We start from the raw sequence: 20903 nt of genomic DNA, 5'->3' as shown, positions 1-20903 counted from the left end.
ATCCTCATCTTCATCCTCATCAGACTCGGACGTGCCACCCCCAAGGAGGCGACGCAGGCGGGCCACTGCAGCGGCCGCTGCGTTACCAGGCCCATCAAGGCTTTCTGAGCCCTCGGAGCCCTCTGACTCCATATGGGTAGACCCAGGCCAATTCACACCCCAAATTCCTGGGTTTACAGGGAATGCAGGGATGCAATTCCCATTTGCTGGGTTGGCAGAAAAAGACTTTTTTAAGTTGTTTTTCACCGATGAGCTGCTAGAGCATTTGGTTGCGCAAACAAACATCTACGCCAACCAATATATTACTGCACACCCCACCTCTAGTTATGCTCATCCGAATAGGTGGACCCCTGTGACCCCATCAGAGATGGCAAAATTTTGGGGTATAATGCTGAGCATGGGGCTTCTGAAGAAACCCAGTATCCGCTCATACTGGACCCACGACCTGCTATATAACACCCCCATGTACCGCATGGCAATGAGCAGGACACGTTTTGAGCAGATAATGAGGTTTCTGCATTATAATGATAATGCCACTTCTCCACCTAGAGACCACCCTAGCTATGACCGGCTATATAAAATTCGTCCACTTATAGACCACCTAAATGCCGTGTTCCAGGCGGCATATGTCCCAGGAAGGGAAATCTCAATTGACGAGTCCCTGGTGCACTTCAAGGGCAGGCTACAATTCCGCCAGTACCTGCCCAGCAAAAGGGCACGGTATGGGGTAAAGATGTACAAGCTCTGTGAAAGTGCATCAGGATACACGTACCGTTTTCGTGTATATGAGGGGAAAGACTCGTCAATTGAACCCCCAGAGTGCCCCCCTGTCCTGGGAATTACAGGCAAGATAGTATGGGATTTGGTGCACCCCATACTAGACCAGGGATACCACCTCTACCTGGACAATTTCTACACCAGCGTTCCCCTATTCAAGTGCCTCACTGCACGTGGGACAGTAGCATGTGGCACTGTCCGTAAAAACCAGAGAGGCCTCCCCAAACCTCTTCTGGCACACCCCATGCGGAAGCATGAGAGCAGGGCACTGTGCAGCGATGGCATATTGTGTGTGAGATACAAGGACAAGAGAGAGGTCCTTGTACTCACCACAATACATGGCCACGCCACCACCCCGGTTTCTGTACGTGGGGCCCCTACAGAAATCTATAAGCCAGACTGCATCCTGGCTTACAATAAGTTCATGGGAGGGGTGGACTTGTCTGACCAGGTGCTAAAGCCATACAGCGCCATGAGAAAGACAAGGGCGTGGTACAAGAAACTGGCTGTGCATATGGTACAGATGGCCTTATATAACGCCTTTGTCCTGTACCGACATGCCGGCCAGAGGGGAACGTTCTTGGAGTTTCAGGAGGTGGTCATAAGGAACCTCATATTTGGGGACCAGGAAGATGCAGGCCCCAGCACTTCCGAGTGCTCACGGATTGTGCCGGGGCAGCATTTCCCCAGTGAAATTCCCCACACTGGGAAGAAGGGGAGGACCCAAAAGAAGTGCAGGGTCTGCTATAAAAGAGGGATCCGCCGGGACACTACATACCAGTGTGAGACCTGCCCAACTCAGCCGGGACTGTGCATCTCATGTTTTAAAATTTATCACACATCCCTGCAATTTTAATTTGATCCATCTTAGCCCCCGTGTATCACATCACATGCCACTGTTTTTTCTTAGTTAATTTTACCCCCCCCATTTTATTAGAATCTGTGGCCTAGTGTGCCACCTATTATTTTTCTTTTTACCCCAAAACCATTCCAGCAAAATATGTGGTACAGTGTGCCGCAAATTATTTTCGTTGTACCCCAAAACCATTCCAGCAAAATATGTGGTACCTTGTGCCGCAAATTATTTTCATTGTACCCCAAAACCATTCCAGCAAAATATGTGGTACAGTGTGCCGCAAATTATTTTCATTGTACCCCAAAACCATTCCAGCAAAATATGTGGTACAGTGTGCCGCAAATTATTTTCATTGTACCCCAAAACCATTCCAGCAAAATATGTGGTACAGTGTGCCGCAAATTATTTTCATTGTGCCCCAAAACCATTCCAGCAAAATATGTTGTACCGCAAAACCATTTATTTGGTAGTGTGCCACAAATTATTTTCTATATATCCTTCTGTTCGGAGACCTGAAGTGCACCAGCAGAGCACTAAATGTCCACCTATGGGGTGTTTTCTTAATCAGGAGAAATTGGGCTTCAAATTTTGGGGTCCATTTCCACCTATTACCTCTTGTATAAAAGTAAAATTGGGGGTAACACCATCATTTTAGTGTTAAAAATCAAATTTTCCATTTTCATTTCCAACTTCAACACAAAGTCGTCAAACACCTGTGAGGAGTTAATTCTCACTATACCCCTTGTTACGTTCCTTTAGGGGTCTAGTTTCCAAAATATTATGCCATGTGTTTTTTTTTTGCTGTTCTGGCACCCTGGGGACATGCTAAATGCAACATGCCCCCAAAACAATTTCAATAAACCAAATTTTGCTCCTTCTCTTCTGAGACCTGTAGTGCGCCAGCAGAGCATTTTTCACCCCCATATGGGGTGTTTTCTGAATCGAGAGAAATTGGGCTTCAAATTTTGGGGGGTATTTTCTGCTTTAAACCTTTGTAAAAATGTAAAATTTTTGGGAAGCCAAGCATTTTAGGTAAAATTATTATTATTTTTTTACATATGCAAAAGTCGTGAAACCCCTGTGGGGTATTAAGATTCACTTTACCCCTTGTTACGTTCCCCAAGGGGTCTAGTTTCCAAAATGTGATGCCATGTGTTTTTTTTTTTTTTTTGCTGTCCTGGCACAATAGGGGCTTCCTAAATGCAGCATGCCCCCAGAGCAAAATGTGCTTCCAAAAAGCCAAATGTGACTACTCCTCTTCTGAGACCTGTAGTGCGCCAGCAGAGCACTTTTCACCCCCATATGGGGTGTTTTCTGAATCGGGAGAAATTGGGCTTCAAATTTTGGGGGGTATTTTCTGCTTTAACCCTTTGTAAAAATGTAACATTTTTGGGAAACCAAGCATTTTAGGTAATAAATTTTATTTATTTTTTACATATGCAAAAGTCGTGAAATCCCTGTGGGGTATTAAGGTTCACTTTACCCCTTGTTACGTTCCCCAAGGGGTCTAGTTTCCAAAATGGTATGCCATGTATTTTTTTTTTGCTGTCCTGGCACCATAGGGGCTTCGTAAATGCAGCATGCCCCCAGAGCAAAATGTGCTTCCAAAAAGCCAAATGTGACTACTCCACTTCTGAGACCTGTAGTGCGCCAGCAGAGCACTTTTCACCCTCATATGGGGTGTTTTCTGAATCGGGAGAAATTGGGCTTCAAATTTTGGGGGGTATTTTCTGCTTTAATCCTTTGTAAAAATGTAAAATTTTTGGGAAACCAAGCATTTTAGGTAAAAAAATGTATTTATTTTTTACATATGCAAAAGTTGTGAAACCCCTGTGGGGTATTAAGGTTCACTTTACCCCTTGTTACGTTCCCCAAGGGGTCTAGTTTCCAAAATGGTATGCCATGTGTTTTTTTTGCTGTCCTGGCACCATAGGGGCTTCCTAAATGCAGCATGCCCCCAGAGCAAAATTTGCTTCCAAAAAGCCAAATGGGACTACTCCTCTTCTGAGACCTGTAGTGCGCCAGCAGAGCACTTTTCACCCTCATATGGGGTGTTTTCTGAATCAGGAGAAATTGGGCTTCAAATTTTGGGGGGTATTTTCTGCTTTAACCCTTTGTAAAAATGTAAAATTTTAGGGAAACCAAGCATTTTATGTAAAAAATTTTATTTATTTTTTACATATGCAAAATTCGTGAAACCCCTGTGGGGTATTAAGGTTCACTTTACCCCTTGTTACATTCCCCAAGGGGTCTAGTTTCCAAAATGGTATGCCATGTGTTTTATTTTGCTGTTTTGACACCCTAGGGGCTTCCTAAAGGTGACATGCCCCCAGAGCAAAATTTGCTTCCAAAAAGCCAAATGTGACTACTCCTCTTCTGAGACCTGTAGTGCACCAGCAGAGCACTTTTCACCCCCATATGGGGTGTTTTCTGAATCGAGAGAAATTGGGCTTCAAATTTTGGGGGGTATTTTCTGCTTTAACACTTTGTAAAAATGTAAAATTTTTGGGAAACCAAGCATTTTAGGTAAAAAATATTTTTTTTTTTACATATGCAAAAGTCGCGAAACCCCTGTGGGGTATTAAGGTTCACTTTACCCCTTGTTACATTCCCCAAGGGGTCTAGTTTCCAAAATGGTATGTCATGTGTTTTTTTTTTGCTGTCCTGGCACCATAGGGGCTTCCTAAATGCGGCATGCCCCCAGAGCAAAATTTGCTTTCAAAAAGCCAAATGTGACTACTCCTCTTCTGAGACCTGTAGTGCGCCAGCAGAGCACTTTTCACCCCCATATGGGGTGTTTTCTGAATCGGGAGAAATTGGGCTTCAAATTTTGGGGGGTATTTTCTGCTTTAACCCTTTGTAAAAATGTAAAATTTTTGGGAAGCCAAGCATTTTAGGTAAAAAATTTTATTTATTTTTTACATATGCAAAAGTCGTGAAACCCCTGTGGGGTATTAAGGTTCACTTTACCCCTTGTTACATTCCCCAAGGGGTCTAGTTTCCAAAATGGTATGCCATGTGTTTTTTTTTGCTGTTTTGACACCCTAGGGGCTTCCTAAAGGTGACATGCCCCCCAAAAACCATTTCAGAAAAATGTTCTCTCCAAAATCCCCTTGTCGCTCCTTCCCTTCTGAGCCCTCTACTGCGCCCGCCAAACACTTTACATAGACATATGAGGTATGTGCTTACTCGAGAGAAATTGGGCTACAAATACAAGTAAAAATTTTCTCCTTTTACCACTTGCAATAATTCAAAAATTGGGTATACAAGAACATGCGAGTGTAAAAAATTAAGATTTTTAATTTTCTCCTTCACTATGCTGCTATTCCTGTGAAACGCCTAAAGGGTTAAAACACTGACTGAATGTCATTTTAAATACTTTGGGGGGTGTAGTTTTTATAATGGGGTCATTTATGGGGTATTACTAATATCAAGACCCTTCAAATCCACTTCAAAACTGAACTGGTCCCTGGAAAATATCGAGTTTGAAAATTTTGTGAAAAATTGGAAAATTGCTGCTGAACTTTGAAGCCCTCTGGTGTCTTCCAAAAGTAAAAACTCATAAATTTTATGATGCAAACATAAAGTAGACATATTGTATATGTGAACAAAAAAAATAAATTATTTTGAATATCCATTTTCCTTACAAGCAGAGAGCTTCAAAGTTAGAAAAATGCAAAATTTTCATTTTTTTCATCAAATTTGGGGATTTTTCACCAAGAAAGGATGCAAGTTACCAAAATTTTTTTGCACTGTGTTAAAGTAGAATATGTCACGAAAAAACAATCTCGGAATCAGAATGATAAGTAAAAGCATCCCAGAGTTATTAATGTTTAAAGTGACAGTGGTCAGATTTGCAAAAAAGGCCTGCGTCCTTAAGGTGAAAATGAGCTGTGTCCTTAAGGGGTTAAAATTTATACTCCACTGAGATCCAATGCTGTATCTACAGTCCTGCCCGCTGCCCCTCTATTGGCTTTATACAGCAATGATCTCTCTGGTTTTTCGGCTTTTTCAAAACTGCAAGACCTGGAAAGCCTAAGGTTAGAGCATTCAGGTTCTGAGAACATGCTGGGTGTTGTAGTTTTACAATAGCTGAAGAGCTGCAGGTTAGGGAATACAGACTCTCAGGTCATACAGACTCTCAGAGCATACTGGGGGTTGTAGTTTTAAACAGTTGGAGACCCAAAGGTTATTCCATATAGGCTGTCAGAAAATGCTGGTAATTGTAGTTATGTGAAAGCTGGAGAGCCACAGGGTTAGGGCATGCTGGTAGTTGTAGTTATACAGCAGCTGGAGAGGCATACAGGCTATCAGAGTGTGCAGGGAGATGTAGTTTAGCAACAGCTGGAGACCCACAGGTTGGGGACCACAGGTATAAAGCAGTTGTCTTCAACCTGTGGTCCTCCAGATGTTACAAAACTACAACTCCCAGCATGCCCGGACAGCCAACGGCTGTCCGGGCATGCTGGGAGTTGTAGTTTTGTAACATCTGGAGATCCACAGGTTGAAGACCACTGGTATAAATCACGCCATGCTGTAGTGCACTGTGGGAGATGTCTGCTTAAACCAGTAAGGAAATATGTGTGTAAAGCAGCTAACAAACTTTAAAGGGGTACTCCGGTGGAAAACATCATTTTATTTTTTTATTTTATTAGGTCTTTATAAGTCAACTGGTGCCAGAAAGTTTAAACAGATTTGGAAATTACTGCTATAAAAAAAAAAAAAAAAAAAACTTTACCCTTCCAGTACTTTTTAGCAGCTGGAAATTCTTTTCTTTTTGAATTTCTTTTTTTTGTCTTGTCCAAAGTGCTCTCTGCTGACACCTCTGTCCGTATCGGGAACTGTCCAGAGCAGCACAGGTTTGCAATGGGGATTTTCTCCTGCTCTGAACAGTTCCCGATACGGGCATCAGGTGTCAGCAGAGAGCACTGTGGACAAGACAAAACAAATTTAATTAAAAAAGAAAAGCATTTCCTCTGTAGCATACAGCTGCTAAAAAGTACTGGAAGGGTAAATATTTTTTAATAGAAGCAATTTACAAATCTGTTTAACTTTCTGGCACCAGTTGATTCAAAAAAAAATAAAAAAATAAAAATTAAGTTTTCCACCGGAGTAGCCCTTTAACTCCTTACACATCCAGAGCTGCATTCAGTGTTCCTAGGTGGCATGTCCATCCTGTCTCCTGCTTGTCGGGGCACACCCGTTGCATGCTGCAGTGCATTTTCTGAAATGTAGTGTTTGCACCGTAGAAAGGTTGGAGATTTTGTTTGCTACTTTTTACTTGTTTATATGTAAAGGGAGAAATGTTTTCCTAGAGGTGAAAACATGAGTTTGAGTCATAGATGTTACATTTCCTACAAAAAACAGGAAGACGGGCGGGAAAGAAATGTAAGGCTTCCGCTGCTGCCAAGTCCCATTACATGAACGTTCACACTGGAGAGTAACATTGTGACATGGGCAAAGTATGTAAATGTATCTATCCTCGTATTCCTGCCACTATTGCAGTGTCACTCTCCTTGGCGCTCTGTTCAGCCTAAGCTTCCTGGTACATGAATAAAATCCAATACTGTGGTAGAGACTTAAAGGGGTACTCTGGTGAGAAACTTCTTTTTTATTTTATTTTATTTTTTTTAAATCAACCGGTGCCAGAAACTTAAACAGATTTGTAAATGACTTCTATTAAAAAATCTTAATCCGTCCTGTACTTATTAGCTGCTGAATACTACAGTGGAAATTCTTTTCCATTTGAAACACAGTGCTCTCTGCTGACATCTCTGTCCATTTAAGGAACTGTCCAGGGTAAAAGGAAATCCCCATAGCAAACCTATGCTGCTCTGGACAGTTCCTAAAATGGACAGAGATGTCGGCAGAGAGCACTGTGCTTGTGATGTCAGCAGAGAGCTCTGTGCTTCAAAAAGAAAAGAATTTCCGCTGTAGTATTCAGCAGCTAATAAGTACGGGAAGGATTAAGATTTTTTAATAGAAGTAATTTACAAATCTGTTTAACTTTCTGGCACCAGTTGATTAAAAAAAGTTTTCACCGGAGTACCCCTTTAAAGGGGTTATCCAGGAAAAAAACTTTTTTATATATATATATATATATATATATATATATATATATATATATATATATATATCAACTGGCTCCAGAAATTTTAACAGATTTGTAAATTACTTCTATTAAAAAATCTTAATCCTTTCAGTACTTATGAGCTTCTGAAGTTAAGGTTGTTCTTTTCTGTCTAAGTGCTCTCTGATGACACGTGTCTCGGGAAACGCCCAGTTTAGAAGAGGTTTGCTATGGGGATTTGCTTCTAAACTGGGCGTTTCCCGAGACACGTGTCATCAGAGAGCACTTAGACAGAGAAGAACAACCTTAACTTCAGAAGCTCATAAGTACTGAAAGGATTAATATTTTTTTGAAAGAAGTAATTTACAAATCTGTTTAACTTTCTGGAGCCAGTTGATATATAAAAAATGTTTTTTCCTGGATAACCCCTTTAAATAGTACAAGCAGAGATGCAGTATAGCTTACTAGTAATTGCATATACCTTCATCTTACCGTTCTTCCTTTTTTTCTCCCTTTGTCTTTCCATGATTTCACTCTCAGACTCTCCTATTCCCGGAGGAATCAATGGTCCTCTTCATCCTGAGCTTCCAGGTTCAGGTATAGAACAACAGAACTGCAGTGAAAAAGGACACTAAAACAGAGCAGTAGGAAAGTGCAAGAGGCAATAAACACACACCTGCCATCCAGGGGCCAGGGAATGCTGGGTGACCGTCCACTGAGCTGGTGTCCAGCGTCTGTCATACAGTCGACTACTGTTGGGGTTCCAGTGTTAGGGAAGATGGGGTTCCGTTTTTTCCGCATGGAAGGGGGGGCCTGAGCGGTGGATCCACCACTTCTAGGTTGTCCATGGTCGCATGCCAGATTGCTGCTATACTGTCTTACTACTTCTGTTAAAAATACAGTGCCTTGCATAAGTATTCACCCCGTTTATTTAATTGGGATTTTATTTATTGATCATCGTAAAGTAGTCCGCCATTTAGAAGGAAATATTCTATGGATTTGAAATGTTTTTTTTACAAAGAAAAATCTTGAGTACATATGCATTCATCCTCTCTACTGTAAACCCCCTAACAAAGATCTGGAGCGACCAATTGTCTTCACAAGTTACATGTGCAAGTCACATAAATTGTAAACAGGGTCCACATGTCTGCAATTTAACCCCTTAAGGACACAGGGCGTACCTGTATGCCTGTGGGAATTCTGGTCTCCGCCGCTCACCAGGTAGGGAGTGGACCAGGATGCCTGCTGAAGTCATTCAGCAGGAACCCCTTGCAAACCCCTGGGGGGTCCTGAGACCCAAATCACATTGATTTGCGGCCATTTTGGGTCAATTGGGTCCCCGGTGACTCGGGAAAAAAAGGGTGATAAGTGCCAAACTCTGTGTTTTGCTACCAATGTGCCTCCAGCTGTTGCATAACTACAACTCCCAGCATGCTCGGACAGCCAAAGGGCATGCTAGGAGTTGTAGTTTTTCAACAGCTGGGGGGGTTTGCCCCCCATGTGAATGTACAGGGTACATTCACACTGGCAGTGATTATTAAGTGAGTTTCTCGCTACAAGTTTGAGATGCAGCAGATTTTCTGCTGCAGCTAACTCGCTGTGAACCCCCGCCTGTATGAATGTACCCTAAAAACACTACACTAAATAGAAAGTAACACACTACATATACATGTACGCCTACATCAGGGGTCTCAGACTCGCGGCCCATGGAACAAAATTTTGCGGCCCGCTGCACAGTAACATAGCAAGAAGGGGCCCCCTGTACTCTAGCATGGTGAAGCGGAAGCTGTAAGCTCCCACTCCTCCATTCACTAACCTTCCGCGATGTAAGACGAGTATGCTCAGGGCCCAGGGGGCATTGTATTGTACAGGAGGAGGGGGGATTTAAATGGGCACTGTCAGATACAAAAACTTTGGTATGTTGTAAAGCATGTATAACCAATAGGTTTTGCAATTGCTTTCACTAGAAAATGTTCCGTACACATACTAGTCCTGCTATGTCCATGCATCATCATCTATGTCATGGACACACTTCCTTGATTGACAGCTGGTGAGCGCATGGAGGAAAGATCCTCCCACTGTCATCTTGTGTCCCGCTACTGTCAGTGAGGACAAGCTGGGAGTTGTAGTTTTGCTAATGCTAGGGGAGATGTGAGCAGACAGCATACTGAGGGAGGGGGCGGAGACCTGCACAGTGAGGCCACTATACCCCTTGTTACGTTCCTTGAGGGGTGTAGTTTCCAAAATAGTGTGGTTTATATTTTTTTGCTGTTCTGGTACAATAGGGGCTTCCTAAATGCGACATGCCCCCCAAAAACCATTTCAACAAAATTCACTCTCCAAAATCCCATTGTCGCTCCTTCCCTTCTGAGCCCTCTACTGCGCCCGTAGAACACTTTACATCCACATTTGAGGTATTTCCTTACCCGAGAGAAATTGGGCTACACATTTTGGGGGATTTTTCTCCATTTATGTCTCATTTATGGGGCTTTTCTAATATGAAAGCCACTTCAAATCTGAAATAGCCCCTGAAAAATTCAGATTTTGAAAGTTTTGTAAAAAATTGGAAAATTGCTGCTGAACTTTGAAGCCTTCTGATGTCTGATGTCCAAAAGTAAAAACATAAAGTAGACATATTGTATTTGTGAATCAGTATATAATTTATTTGGAATGTCTATTTTCCTTACAAGCACTTCAAAGTTTGAAAAATGCTAATTTTTCATGACATTTTAGAATTTTTCACCAAGAAACGATGCAATATCGACGGAAATTTACCACTGTGAATGTCACGAAAAAACATTCTCGGAAACAAATTCATTAGTAAAAGCATCCCAGAGTTATTAATGCTTAAAGTCACAGTGTTCAGATGTGCAAAAAATACTCTGGTCCTTAAGGTCATAATAGGCTTGGTCCTTAAGGGGTTAAAGGGGTGAAAAACTGGTGCCAAAAAGTTAAACAGATTTGTATATTACTATTATTTTAAAAATGTATCCTACCAGTACTTATCAGCTGCTGTATGCTCTAGAGGAAGTTGTATTGTTCTTTCCAGTCTGACCACAGTGCTCTCTGCTGACACCTCTGTCCATGTCAGGAACTGCCCAGAGCAGGAACAAATCTCCATAGCAAACCAATCCTGCTCTGGGAGTTCCAGACATGGACAGAGGTCAGCAGAGAGCACTGTGGTCAGACTGGAAAGAACTGCACTACTTCTTCTGGAGCATACAGCAGCTGATAAGTACTGGAAGGATTAAGATTTTTAAATAGGAGTAAATACAAATATTTTTAACTTTCTTGTACCAGTTGAGTATAAATGTTTTTTTTTTTCCCACCAGAGTACCCCTTTAATGGGGTATTCCAGGCAAAAACTTTTTATATATATCAACTGACCCCGGAAAGTTAAACAGATTTGTAAATTACTTCTATTAAAAAAATCTTAATCCTTCCAATAGTTATTAGCTTCTGAAGTTTTCTGTCTAACTGCTCAATGATGATGTCATGTCCCGGGAGCTGTGCATGATGGGAGAATATCCCCATAGGAGCTGCACAGCTCCCGGGACGTGAGTCATCAGAAAGCAGTTAGACAGAAAACAGCAACTCAACTTCGGAAGCTAATAACTATTGGAAGGATTAAGATTTTTTAATAGAAGTAATTTACAAATCTGTTTAACTTTCCGGAGCCAGTTGATATATAAAAAAAAAAGTTTTGGCCTGGAATACCCCTTTAATCTCGATACAAAGTTGTGGAGAAGTACAAAGCTGGGTTAGGATATTTAAAATAAAAAAATAAATAATAATCCCAGCTTCAAACATCGCATAGAGCATCATAAAATCCATAATCTGGAAAATGGAAAGAATATGGCACAGCTGCAAATCTACCAAGACAAGGCCGCCCACCCAAACTGACATAAGGAGATAAACTTATTCAAAAAATTTACATTTACAAAAGATTTCAATTCATGTAACAAACTTTATTTAGAAACAGAAGTTAAAAATAGGAAAGATTCCACCCAAAGGGGGAAGAAAACACCAGTGTCGCTTAGGTAGCCTTTATATGTCTATACGGAGAACTTTGTTGTTAATACAGTACATTGCTGAAGGTGCAATCATAGTGCGGAAAGCCGCATCATACATCAATTAATTCAGGCAAACCATAGGAAACTATACATTACCACAGGAAGTACCAAGACAGGCACCAGAGCGACACCACCCCAACGCTGGCGTTTCGGCAAATTTGCATCTAAATTTTTTTTAGATATTTATACATTCCCCAGTTTTTCTGAAATAAATTTGGCATGATCTGGCAAGGAGATAATTAGATAAGAAAACAAGAGGCCCATGGTAACACTGAAGGAGCTGAAGATCAACAGCTGAGGTGGGGGGAATCTGTCCAAAGGACAACTATTCGTTTAGTGCTCCACAAATCTAGTCTTTATGTAAAAGCGGCAAGAATAAAGACTGTGTTGAAAGTGAGAAATCCCGTTTGGAGTTTGCCAGAATCCATGATGGAGACACAGCAAACATTCGAAGAAAGTTGCACTGGTCAGAGGAGACCAAAACTGAACATTTTAGCCTTAGTGCAGGAAACCCAACCCATCTTTCAGTAGGACCATGACCCTAAACATAAGCCAGAGCTACAATGGAATGGTTTAGACTAGGGATCGACCGATATCGTTTTTTTAGGGCCGATACCGATAATCGGTGGAGGTTAGGGCCGATAGCCGATAACTTATACCGATATTCCGGTATAAGTTATCGGCTATTTATCCCCCCGCAACACCGCTGCAGATCATTGATTTAAAGCGGGCGCTTAAAATCAATGCACTGCAGTGGCTTTTGCGGTGCCATAGGCCGCCGCCGCCATCCGCTTCTCTCCCCCTACCTGTCAGGGTGGTCCGGGCCATCCATCCTTCATGTAGTGTCCGGCGGCATTCCGGGTGGAGGGTGAACCGGTCCGGGCTGTCCTTCTTCTCCGGGGTCCTTTTCTCCATTCCGGGCAGGCTCCGGCCTAGAAACGCAGCATAGACGCCGCTGTGCAGTGACGCCCGTGCGCAGCGACGCACCTGACGTCACGACGTAGCGGCGTCTATGCAGCGTACTAGGCCGGAGCCTGCCCGGAGTGGAGAAGAGGACCCCGGAGAAGAAGGACAGCCCGGACCGGTTCACCCTCCACCCGGAATGCCGCCGGACACTACAGGAAGGATGGATGGCCCGGACCACCCCCATTACGGGTAAGTAAAACATTTTTTATTGACTCGGAGGGTGGGGGAGGGGCCCGACCGGTATAGCGGTATGGGCAAAAATCCATACCGTGGGAGAAAAAAAAACGGTATCTGGTTCATACCGGTATACCGCCCAGCACTACAGTGGGGGGTGCGACGCGGTGGGTCGGGGGGGGGGGGCGGCGGTCGCGGTGCGGGGCATTATCGGCTTATCGGCAAGGTAATTGCCGATACCGATAATGCCCAAAATCATGATTATCGGCCCATAATATCGGCCATACCAATAATCGGTCGATCCCTAGTTTAGACCAGTGGTCTCAAACTGTGGCCCTCCAGATGTTGCAACAGCCGTCTGCTGTCTGGGCATGCTAAGAGTTGATGTTTTGAAACATCTGGAGGGCCTCAGTTCGAGACCACTGGTAAAGATCAAATTATATTATGTCCTAAAATGGCCCAGTCACAGCTCAGACTTTGAATCCAATTGAAATTGTATAGAAAAGCTTGATCGCTGTTCATAGATGTCTCCGTCCAATCTGGCAATAAAGCTGAAGCTCAAATCTCCGTCTCCAGATGGGCAAAGCTGACAGTTGTATAAGGGCTTCTTTTTTTTTTTTTTGTGGGACACCTTGTACTTTGCGTTGGCGCAATTTATTTTATCTTATAATGTGTTACGAAGCCATTAAAAAATGATATGTAAGGCAAAAGTTTAAAAAATGATAGAATTGCACAATTTTGTGGGGGCAATCATTTTTTTCAGAGTGCAGATCTGTTATTGATCACGGCATCTGAGGGGTTAATGGCACGATCGCTGATGTCCACCATAACTGGCGGGTCCCTGGCTGCTCATAGCAGCTGGGACCTGCCGTGCATGATGAGAGCTCTGCTCCAGTGTTAGAGTTGTGTACGTCAGTGGTCTCCAACCTGTGGACCTCCAGATGTTGCAAAACTACAACTCCCAGCATGCCCGGACAGCCAACGGCTGTCCGGGCATGCTGGGAGTTGTAGTTTTGCAACATCTGGAGGTCCGCAGGTTGAAGACCACTGGTGTACATGACTTAAATGGGCATCCTGGTGCGTTAAGTACCACTGCATCAGGACGTAGATTTACGTCCATCATCGTGAAAGGGTTAAGCAATCATCGATCCACCGTGGACCGGAAAGAACGGGTAAGTCCCCGTTCTTCCCCAGCATTCCATCTGCAGACCGCGATTACATTGTAGACCTGCCAATGGATCCCCCTAGACACCAGGGATTACCGGTATTTAATGTTTATAGTCTGTGATAGTTATTGATTACAGCTTTTACCCATTTAAAGGGGTACACCGCTTCCCTAGACATCTTATCCCCTTATCCTCAGTTCGCCGGGGCCCCGCTGCTGGGGACCCACGGGATCTCGGATGCAGCACCCACCTGGACGGCTTCCACGTCACACCAGCAACGCTGGAGGCTTCGGATCCCGACCACAATGGCGGACAAGCGTGACGTCACGAATCTGCCCTGTGTGACGTCATGCCCCGCCCCCTCAATGCAAGTCTATGGGAGGTCCGCCACGCCCCCTCCCATAGACTTGCATTGAGGGGACGGGGCGTGAGGTCACACAGGGCGGAGTCGTGACATCACGCTCGGCCGCCATTGTGGTCGGGATCCGAAGCCTTCAGCGTTGCCGGTGTGGGGTGGAAGCCGTCCCGGTGGGTGCTGCAGCCGAGATCCCGGGGGTCCCCACCAGCGGGATCCCGGCGAACTGACATCTTATCCCCTATCCTTTGGATAAGGGAATAAGATTTCTAGGGGTGCGGAGTACCCCTTTATATGACGGACATCGTAGTCAGCTCCAATGTGATCAGTACCGGCAGATGTCAACTGCTGATAGCTGCGGACCAGCACCAGATTCCTCTCACCTGACCAATGATGTACCGGTGAGTCATAGGTTGGGAAGGGGTTAATGTGTCATAATAAAGGTATTTTACACTTATACATGTTGTGTTGATGAAATAGTAAAAGTCTATTTGTTACAGTAGCAAATGGGCAAAAGGTCCAAAGAGGGTAAACACTTATGCAAGGCACTGTCTATATCAGTGGTCTTCAAACTGCGGACCTCCAGATGTTGCAAAACTACAACTCCCAGCATGCCCGGACAGCCGTTGGCTGTCCGGGCATGCTGGGATTTGTAGTTTTGCAACATCTGGAGGTCCGCAGTTTGAAGACCACTGGTCTATATCATATCTATCTCCACTCATACATTTATTACCTATACTGTGGATAGGTATTAGGTTATTATCTTGGGGCAAAAAAAACCTTAGCTCCTACCAAGGTTGTGATCCTTCTTTTCTAATGGGCGAATGACAAATCTGCTGTATATATGGATAACTGGGTAGCAACCACCTATGGGAACTGAATAACAACACAATATAGGGTTGGTGGCCATATAGAAAGATGTAGTAGCATGCTTACAGCATAAAACAATACTGAGTGCAGCTCTGGAGTATAATACAGGATATAACTCAGGATCAGTACAGGATAAGTAATGTAATGTATGTACACAGTGACCTCACCAGCATAATAGTGAGTACAGCTCTGGAATATAATACAGGATATAACTCAGGATCAGTACAGGATAAGTAATGTAATGTATGTACACAGTGACCCCACCAGCAGAATAGTGAGTACAGTTCTGGGGTATAATACAGGATATAACTCAGGATCAGTACAGGATAAGTAATGTAATGTATGTACACAGTGACCTCACCAGCAGAATAGTGAGTACAGTTCTGGAGTATTATACAGGATATAACTCAGGATCAGTACAGGATAAGTAATGTAATGTATGTACACAGTGACCCCACCAGCAGAATAGTGAGTACAGTTCTGGGGTATAATACAGGATATAACTCAGGATCAGTACAGGATAAGTAATGTATGTACACAGTGACCTTACCAGCAGAATAGTGAGTACAGCTCTGGCGTATAATACAGGATATAACTCAGGATCAGTACAGGATAAGTAATGTAATGTATGTACACAGTGATCTCACCAGCAGAATAGTGAGTACAGCTCTGGAGTATAATACAGGATATAACTCGGGATCAGTACAGGATAAGTAATGTAATGTATGTACACAGTGACCTCACCAGCAGAATAGTGAGTGCAGCTCTGGAGTATAATACAGGATATAACTCAGGATCAGTACAGGATAAGTAATGTAATGTACACAGTGACCTCACCAGCAGAATAGTGAGTACAGCTCTGGGGTATAATACAGGATATAACTCAGTATCAGTACAGGATAAGTAATGTATGTATACAGTGACCCCACCAGCAGAATATTGAGTGCAGCTCTGGAGTATTATACATACAGGATGTAGCTTTTGCAATGTATGTTTATATCAATTTGTACAGTACTAAGTTTGTTTTTTCTTTTTTTTTTCCTATACAGAAGGAGAACGAGCTTTGCCATCTATACCAAAGTAAGTATTTAGTATCTGGTCCAGTCTCCTCTAATTGTTATACTAAGAATCAAGTATCTGATTACAATGATTTTATAGGCTCCTAAAATCAGGGGCAGGTTGCCATTAATGTTGCCTTTTTTGTACCTTTTTAAAGGGGTACTCCGGTGAAAACCTTTTTTCTTTTAAATCAACTGGTGGCAGAAAGTTAAACATATTTGTAAATTACTTCTATTAAAATGTTTTAATCCTTCCTGTACTTATTAGCTGCTGAATAATACAGAGGAAATTCTTTTCTTTTTGGAATGCTCTCTGATGACATCACGAGCACAGTTCTCTCTGCTGACGTTATTATAATAATAATAACGCTTTATTTATTGTTGTCCTTAGTGGGATTTGAACCCAAGTCCCCAGCACTGCAAGGCAGCAGTGCTAACCACTAAGCCACCATGCTGCCCTCAGCATACATCGGTTGCTAAAATGGACAGAGATGTCAGCAGAGAGCACTGTGCTCGTGATGTCATCAGTGTTCCAAAAAGAAAGGAATTTCCTCTGTAGCATTCGGCAGCTAATAAGTACTGGAAGGATTAAGATTTTTTAATAGAAGTAATTTACAAATATGTTTAACTTTCTGCCACCAGTTGATTTAAAAAAAAAAAAACTTTTTCACCGGAGTACCCCTTTAAGTATTGAAGGATACTTTGTGCAGAACATTTCTACTAATGAATTTGGTATTTGAGCAGTGTCTTTCCCCTTTAAGAAGTTTTCGAGGAAGGAAGTTCTGGTTTGGAGCTTGTCGGCCCACACACCGGGGGCTCTGCTTCATAGGAATTGTGTCCGGCAGATTCTCCTGCAAAAGAATAGGAAACGTAGTTTCTGCAGCATAAATATGTGACAGTAGGGGGAGTTATTGGTTCCTCATCCCACTTGGTACATCCCCCAACCTCCCCCTCCTTGATGTTGTTTTGGTTCAGTCCTGCTAATTACAGAAGGTAGCCTGTGACTATGATGAGTGTGCTGTCTCAGTGACCATGCAGAATGTGCACCATTCATCGATGCCATCCTCTCTCCTACAGGCTAGCCAACAACGAGAAGCACGGCGTCCGAGCGCACCCCGTCTCCGTCTCAGGTAAGGCCCCCCCCGGGGCACTCCACTCTGCGGACGCCGCATTTTTGTTGTTTGTAATGAGTTGGTGATGAGTGACAGGATGATCGACGGACACGTCCGTTCATGTCGGTGTTACAGTGCGTACGAGAAGCTGTCTATTAACCCTTTAGGGTTGCAGTGCCTCAGATTCAGTAGGTGATACCTCCAGTGCCATGGAACACCAGTGGTGACACTTGAAATGTGAGTGCACATAGCACAGTAGGCCTGTGTTTCCCAACCAGTGTGCCTCCAGCTGTTTCAAAACTACAACTCCCAGCATGCCCGGACAGCCTTTGGCTGTCCGGGCATGCTGGGAGTTGTAGTTTTGAAACAGCTGGAGGCACACTGGTTGGGAAACACTGTTGTAAGTGGTATCCTTCAGTCCCATGCAATACCAGTGATATTTGGTATTAAATCTGAATATAGATAGGTTGTTTAAACTTGCAGTCCTGTGTAAAACTGGGTTCACATTACCTACTTGCCATACGGTTTGCAGTCAGTTTTTCGAAAGAAAACTGTATGGCAAAAAAAAACAAAAAACGGATGGAATAGTATGGGAAAAAGTAAACCGTATGCGTTTTCCGTCCATTTTTATAAAAAAAAAAAAAAAAAACATATGCTTTTGAAAATGTTGTCCATTTTTAATGGGAGGGGACTTTAGGATGCAAAGTAAAAACCATATACGGTTTCCTGTATGGAACCGTATACATGTGCGTTTCCCATTGATGTCCATGTTTAAAAAAAATTTATTAATTAAAAAAGCCTATGCGGTTGCAGTACGGTTTTAAAACCGGGGAGAAATTCGGGGGAAAAAAAAAAGGACAAAATTTTCATAAATGTATGTTTTTTTTTGTTTTTTATTTTTTTCGTGAACGGACAGAACTTTATGCACTTTTAGAAACAGTTTGGCATACTGTTCCATCCTTTTTTATTTTTTTTTATTTTTTTCCGTACGATTTTCTTTAGAAAAACTGATTGAAAACAGTATGGCAAAAATGTAATGTGAAGCCAGCCTTACACCAGTATTGACATGGTTGATTTTGTATCTAAGCACATAAAATGCTTTTCGCTAAGTCTCTTTGTATAATGCGGGACCAGCAAGGTAAACGCGTACGAATGGGATGTTGCCTCAACATAACTAGCTGACTACTTTTGGGCCACTGAAGTGAATGGGGGCCTGCTGCAGCGTGTCACAGTATATGGCAGTATAGCCGGGACACACTGCTTTAATGTAGTCTAACATTATGTGGTGAGTAATCAAAGTATACATGCAGTCCTGTGCTACCTAAGATTTATATGCAGTTATATGCAACATCAGTGTTAACATTTGTTTGTAAATATAACTGAACACATAGTGACTGCAGTCCTCTGTAAATCTGAATACAGAGAGTTGTAGGGCTTACCTGCAGTCCTATGTAAATCTGAATACAGAGAGTTGTAGGGCTTACCTGCAGTCCTATGTAAATCTGAATACAGAGAGTTGTAGGGCGTACCTGCAGTCCTATGTAAACCTGCTATGTTACCTATATTCAGTTTATTGTATAAAATACCAGTGCGGCAGCCATAAAGAGTTAAATGATCAGTCCAGCTCTGCTGCATCTGCCTGTGTGTTTGTGTACAGTGATACAGTGCTGGGTGCTTGGAATGGAAACAGAGGAGCTTTATTCCGCTGCTTTGCTCAGGGCTGCCGGGCTTTGTGTTAGGGGTCTTAGGGCACTTTTTTTTTTTTTCTTTAAAAGAACATACCCTTTTGAGAATGTTTACCAGACTCAACGGCTGTGGCAGGTCCAAATGAGCATTGTAGTCCCTGTGCTTGAGGGCCACAACAGGCAGTGTATTCTCTGCGATTTAGCGTCCAAATTGGTGGTGTAATACTTGTGATTGAGGGTCCAGGTAAGCGGTGTAGTCCCTGTGATTGAGGGTCCAGGTAAGCGGTGTAGTCCCTGTGATTGAGGGTCCAGGTAAGCCGTGTAGTCCCTGTCATTGAGGGTCCAGGTGAGAGGTGTAGTCCCTGTGATTGAGGGTCCAGGTGAGCAGTGTAGTCCCTGTCATTGAGGGTCCCGGTAAGCAGTGTAGTCCCTGTCATTGAGGGTCCAGGTGAGCAGTGTAGTCCCTGTCATTGAGGGTCCCGGTGAGCAGTGTAGTCCCGGTAAGCAGTGTCGGGTCCAGGTGAGCAGTGTAGTCCCTGTCATTGAGGGTCCAGGTGAGTAGTGTAGTCCCGGTAAGCAGTTGCGTCCCTGTCATTGAGGGTCCAGGTGAGCAGTGTAGTCCCTGTCATTGAGGGTCCCGGTGAGCAGTGTAGTCCCTGTCATTGAGGGTCCCGGTGAGCAGTGTAGTCCCGGTAAGCAGTGTCGTCCCTGTCATTGAGGGTCCAGGTGAGCAGTGTAGTCCCTGTCATTGAGGGTCCCGGTGAGCAGTGTAGTCCCTGTCATTGAGGGTCCCGGTGAGCAGTGTCGTCCCTGTCATTGAGGGTCCAGGTAAGCGGTGTAGTCCCTGTCATTGAGGGTCCAGGTGAGTAGTGTAGTCCCTGTCATTCAGAATCCAGGTGAGCAGTGTAGTCCCTGTCATTGAGAATCCAGGTGAGCAGTGTAGTCCCTGTCATTGAGGGTCCAGGTGAGCAGTGTAGTCCCTGTCATTGAGGGTCCCGGTGAGCAGTGTAGTCCCTGTCATTGAGGGTCCCGGTGAGCAGTGTAGTCCCGGTAAGCAGTGTCGTCCCTGTCATTGAGGGTCCAGGTGAGCAGTGTAGTCCCTGTCATTGAGGGTCCCGGTGAGCAGTGTAGTCCCTGTCATTGAGGGTCCCGGTGAGCAGTGTCGTCCCTGTCATTGAGGGTCCAGGTAAGCGGTGTAGTCCCTGTCATTGAGGGTCCAGGTGAGTAGTGTAGTCCCTGTCATTCAGAATCCAGGTGAGCAGTGTAGTCCCTGTCATTGAGAATCCAGGTGAGCAGTGTAGTCCCTGTCATTGAGGGTCCAGGTGAGCAGTGTAGTCCCTGTCATTGAGGGTCCAGGTGAGCAGTGTAGTCCCTGTCATTGAGGGTCCAGGTGAGCAGTGTAGTCCCTGTCATTGAGGGTCCAGGTGAGCAGTGTAGTCCCTGTCATTGAGGGTCCAGGTGAGCAGTGTAGTCCCTGTCATTGAGGGTCCCGGTGAGCAGTGTAGTCCCGGTAAGCAGTGTCGTCCCTGTCATTGAGGGTCCAGGTGAGCAGTGTAGTCCCTGTCATTGAGGGTCCAGGTGAGCATTGTAGTCCCTGTCATTAATGTTCCTTATGGGTGGTGTATCCCATGTTAAATAAGCTGATTGTTCAATCGTCCTCACTTACACTTGATTTTGTGGTTGCAGTATTTTACGAAAGCCAAATGGTACATGTAAGAGTCATAAATTACTACTGGCAGCT

The 20903-nt window shown here is 43.7% G+C and overlaps 1 protein-coding gene across 22 annotated transcripts in view; it reads left to right on the top strand.

Annotated features, from left to right (window-relative positions):
- PTK2 (protein tyrosine kinase 2) overlaps nucleotides 1-20903 on the top strand; it is a 360567-nt gene that overhangs the window by 229676 nt on the left and 109988 nt on the right. For 11 of the 22 annotated variants that reach the window (XM_056522826.1, XM_056522824.1, XM_056522832.1 and 8 more), the window contains 3 exons: nucleotides 8244-8300; nucleotides 16357-16387; nucleotides 17443-17495. In XM_056522826.1, coding sequence (XP_056378801.1) covers nucleotides 8244-8300; nucleotides 16357-16387; nucleotides 17443-17495 — 141 coding nt within the window. The remainder of the gene's footprint in view (nucleotides 1-8243; nucleotides 8301-16356; nucleotides 16388-17442; nucleotides 17496-20903) is intronic. The other 11 variants (XM_056522839.1, XM_056522834.1, XM_056522836.1 and 8 more) reach the window with 1 other exon arrangement.

The sequence above is a fragment of the Hyla sarda genome, chromosome 5 (assembly GCF_029499605.1).
Source record: "Hyla sarda isolate aHylSar1 chromosome 5, aHylSar1.hap1, whole genome shotgun sequence".
Taxonomy (NCBI): Eukaryota; Metazoa; Chordata; class Amphibia; order Anura; family Hylidae; genus Hyla; species Hyla sarda.
The sequence above is the reverse complement of the archived record's forward strand: the minus strand, read 5'-3'. Positions and strand labels throughout refer to the sequence as shown.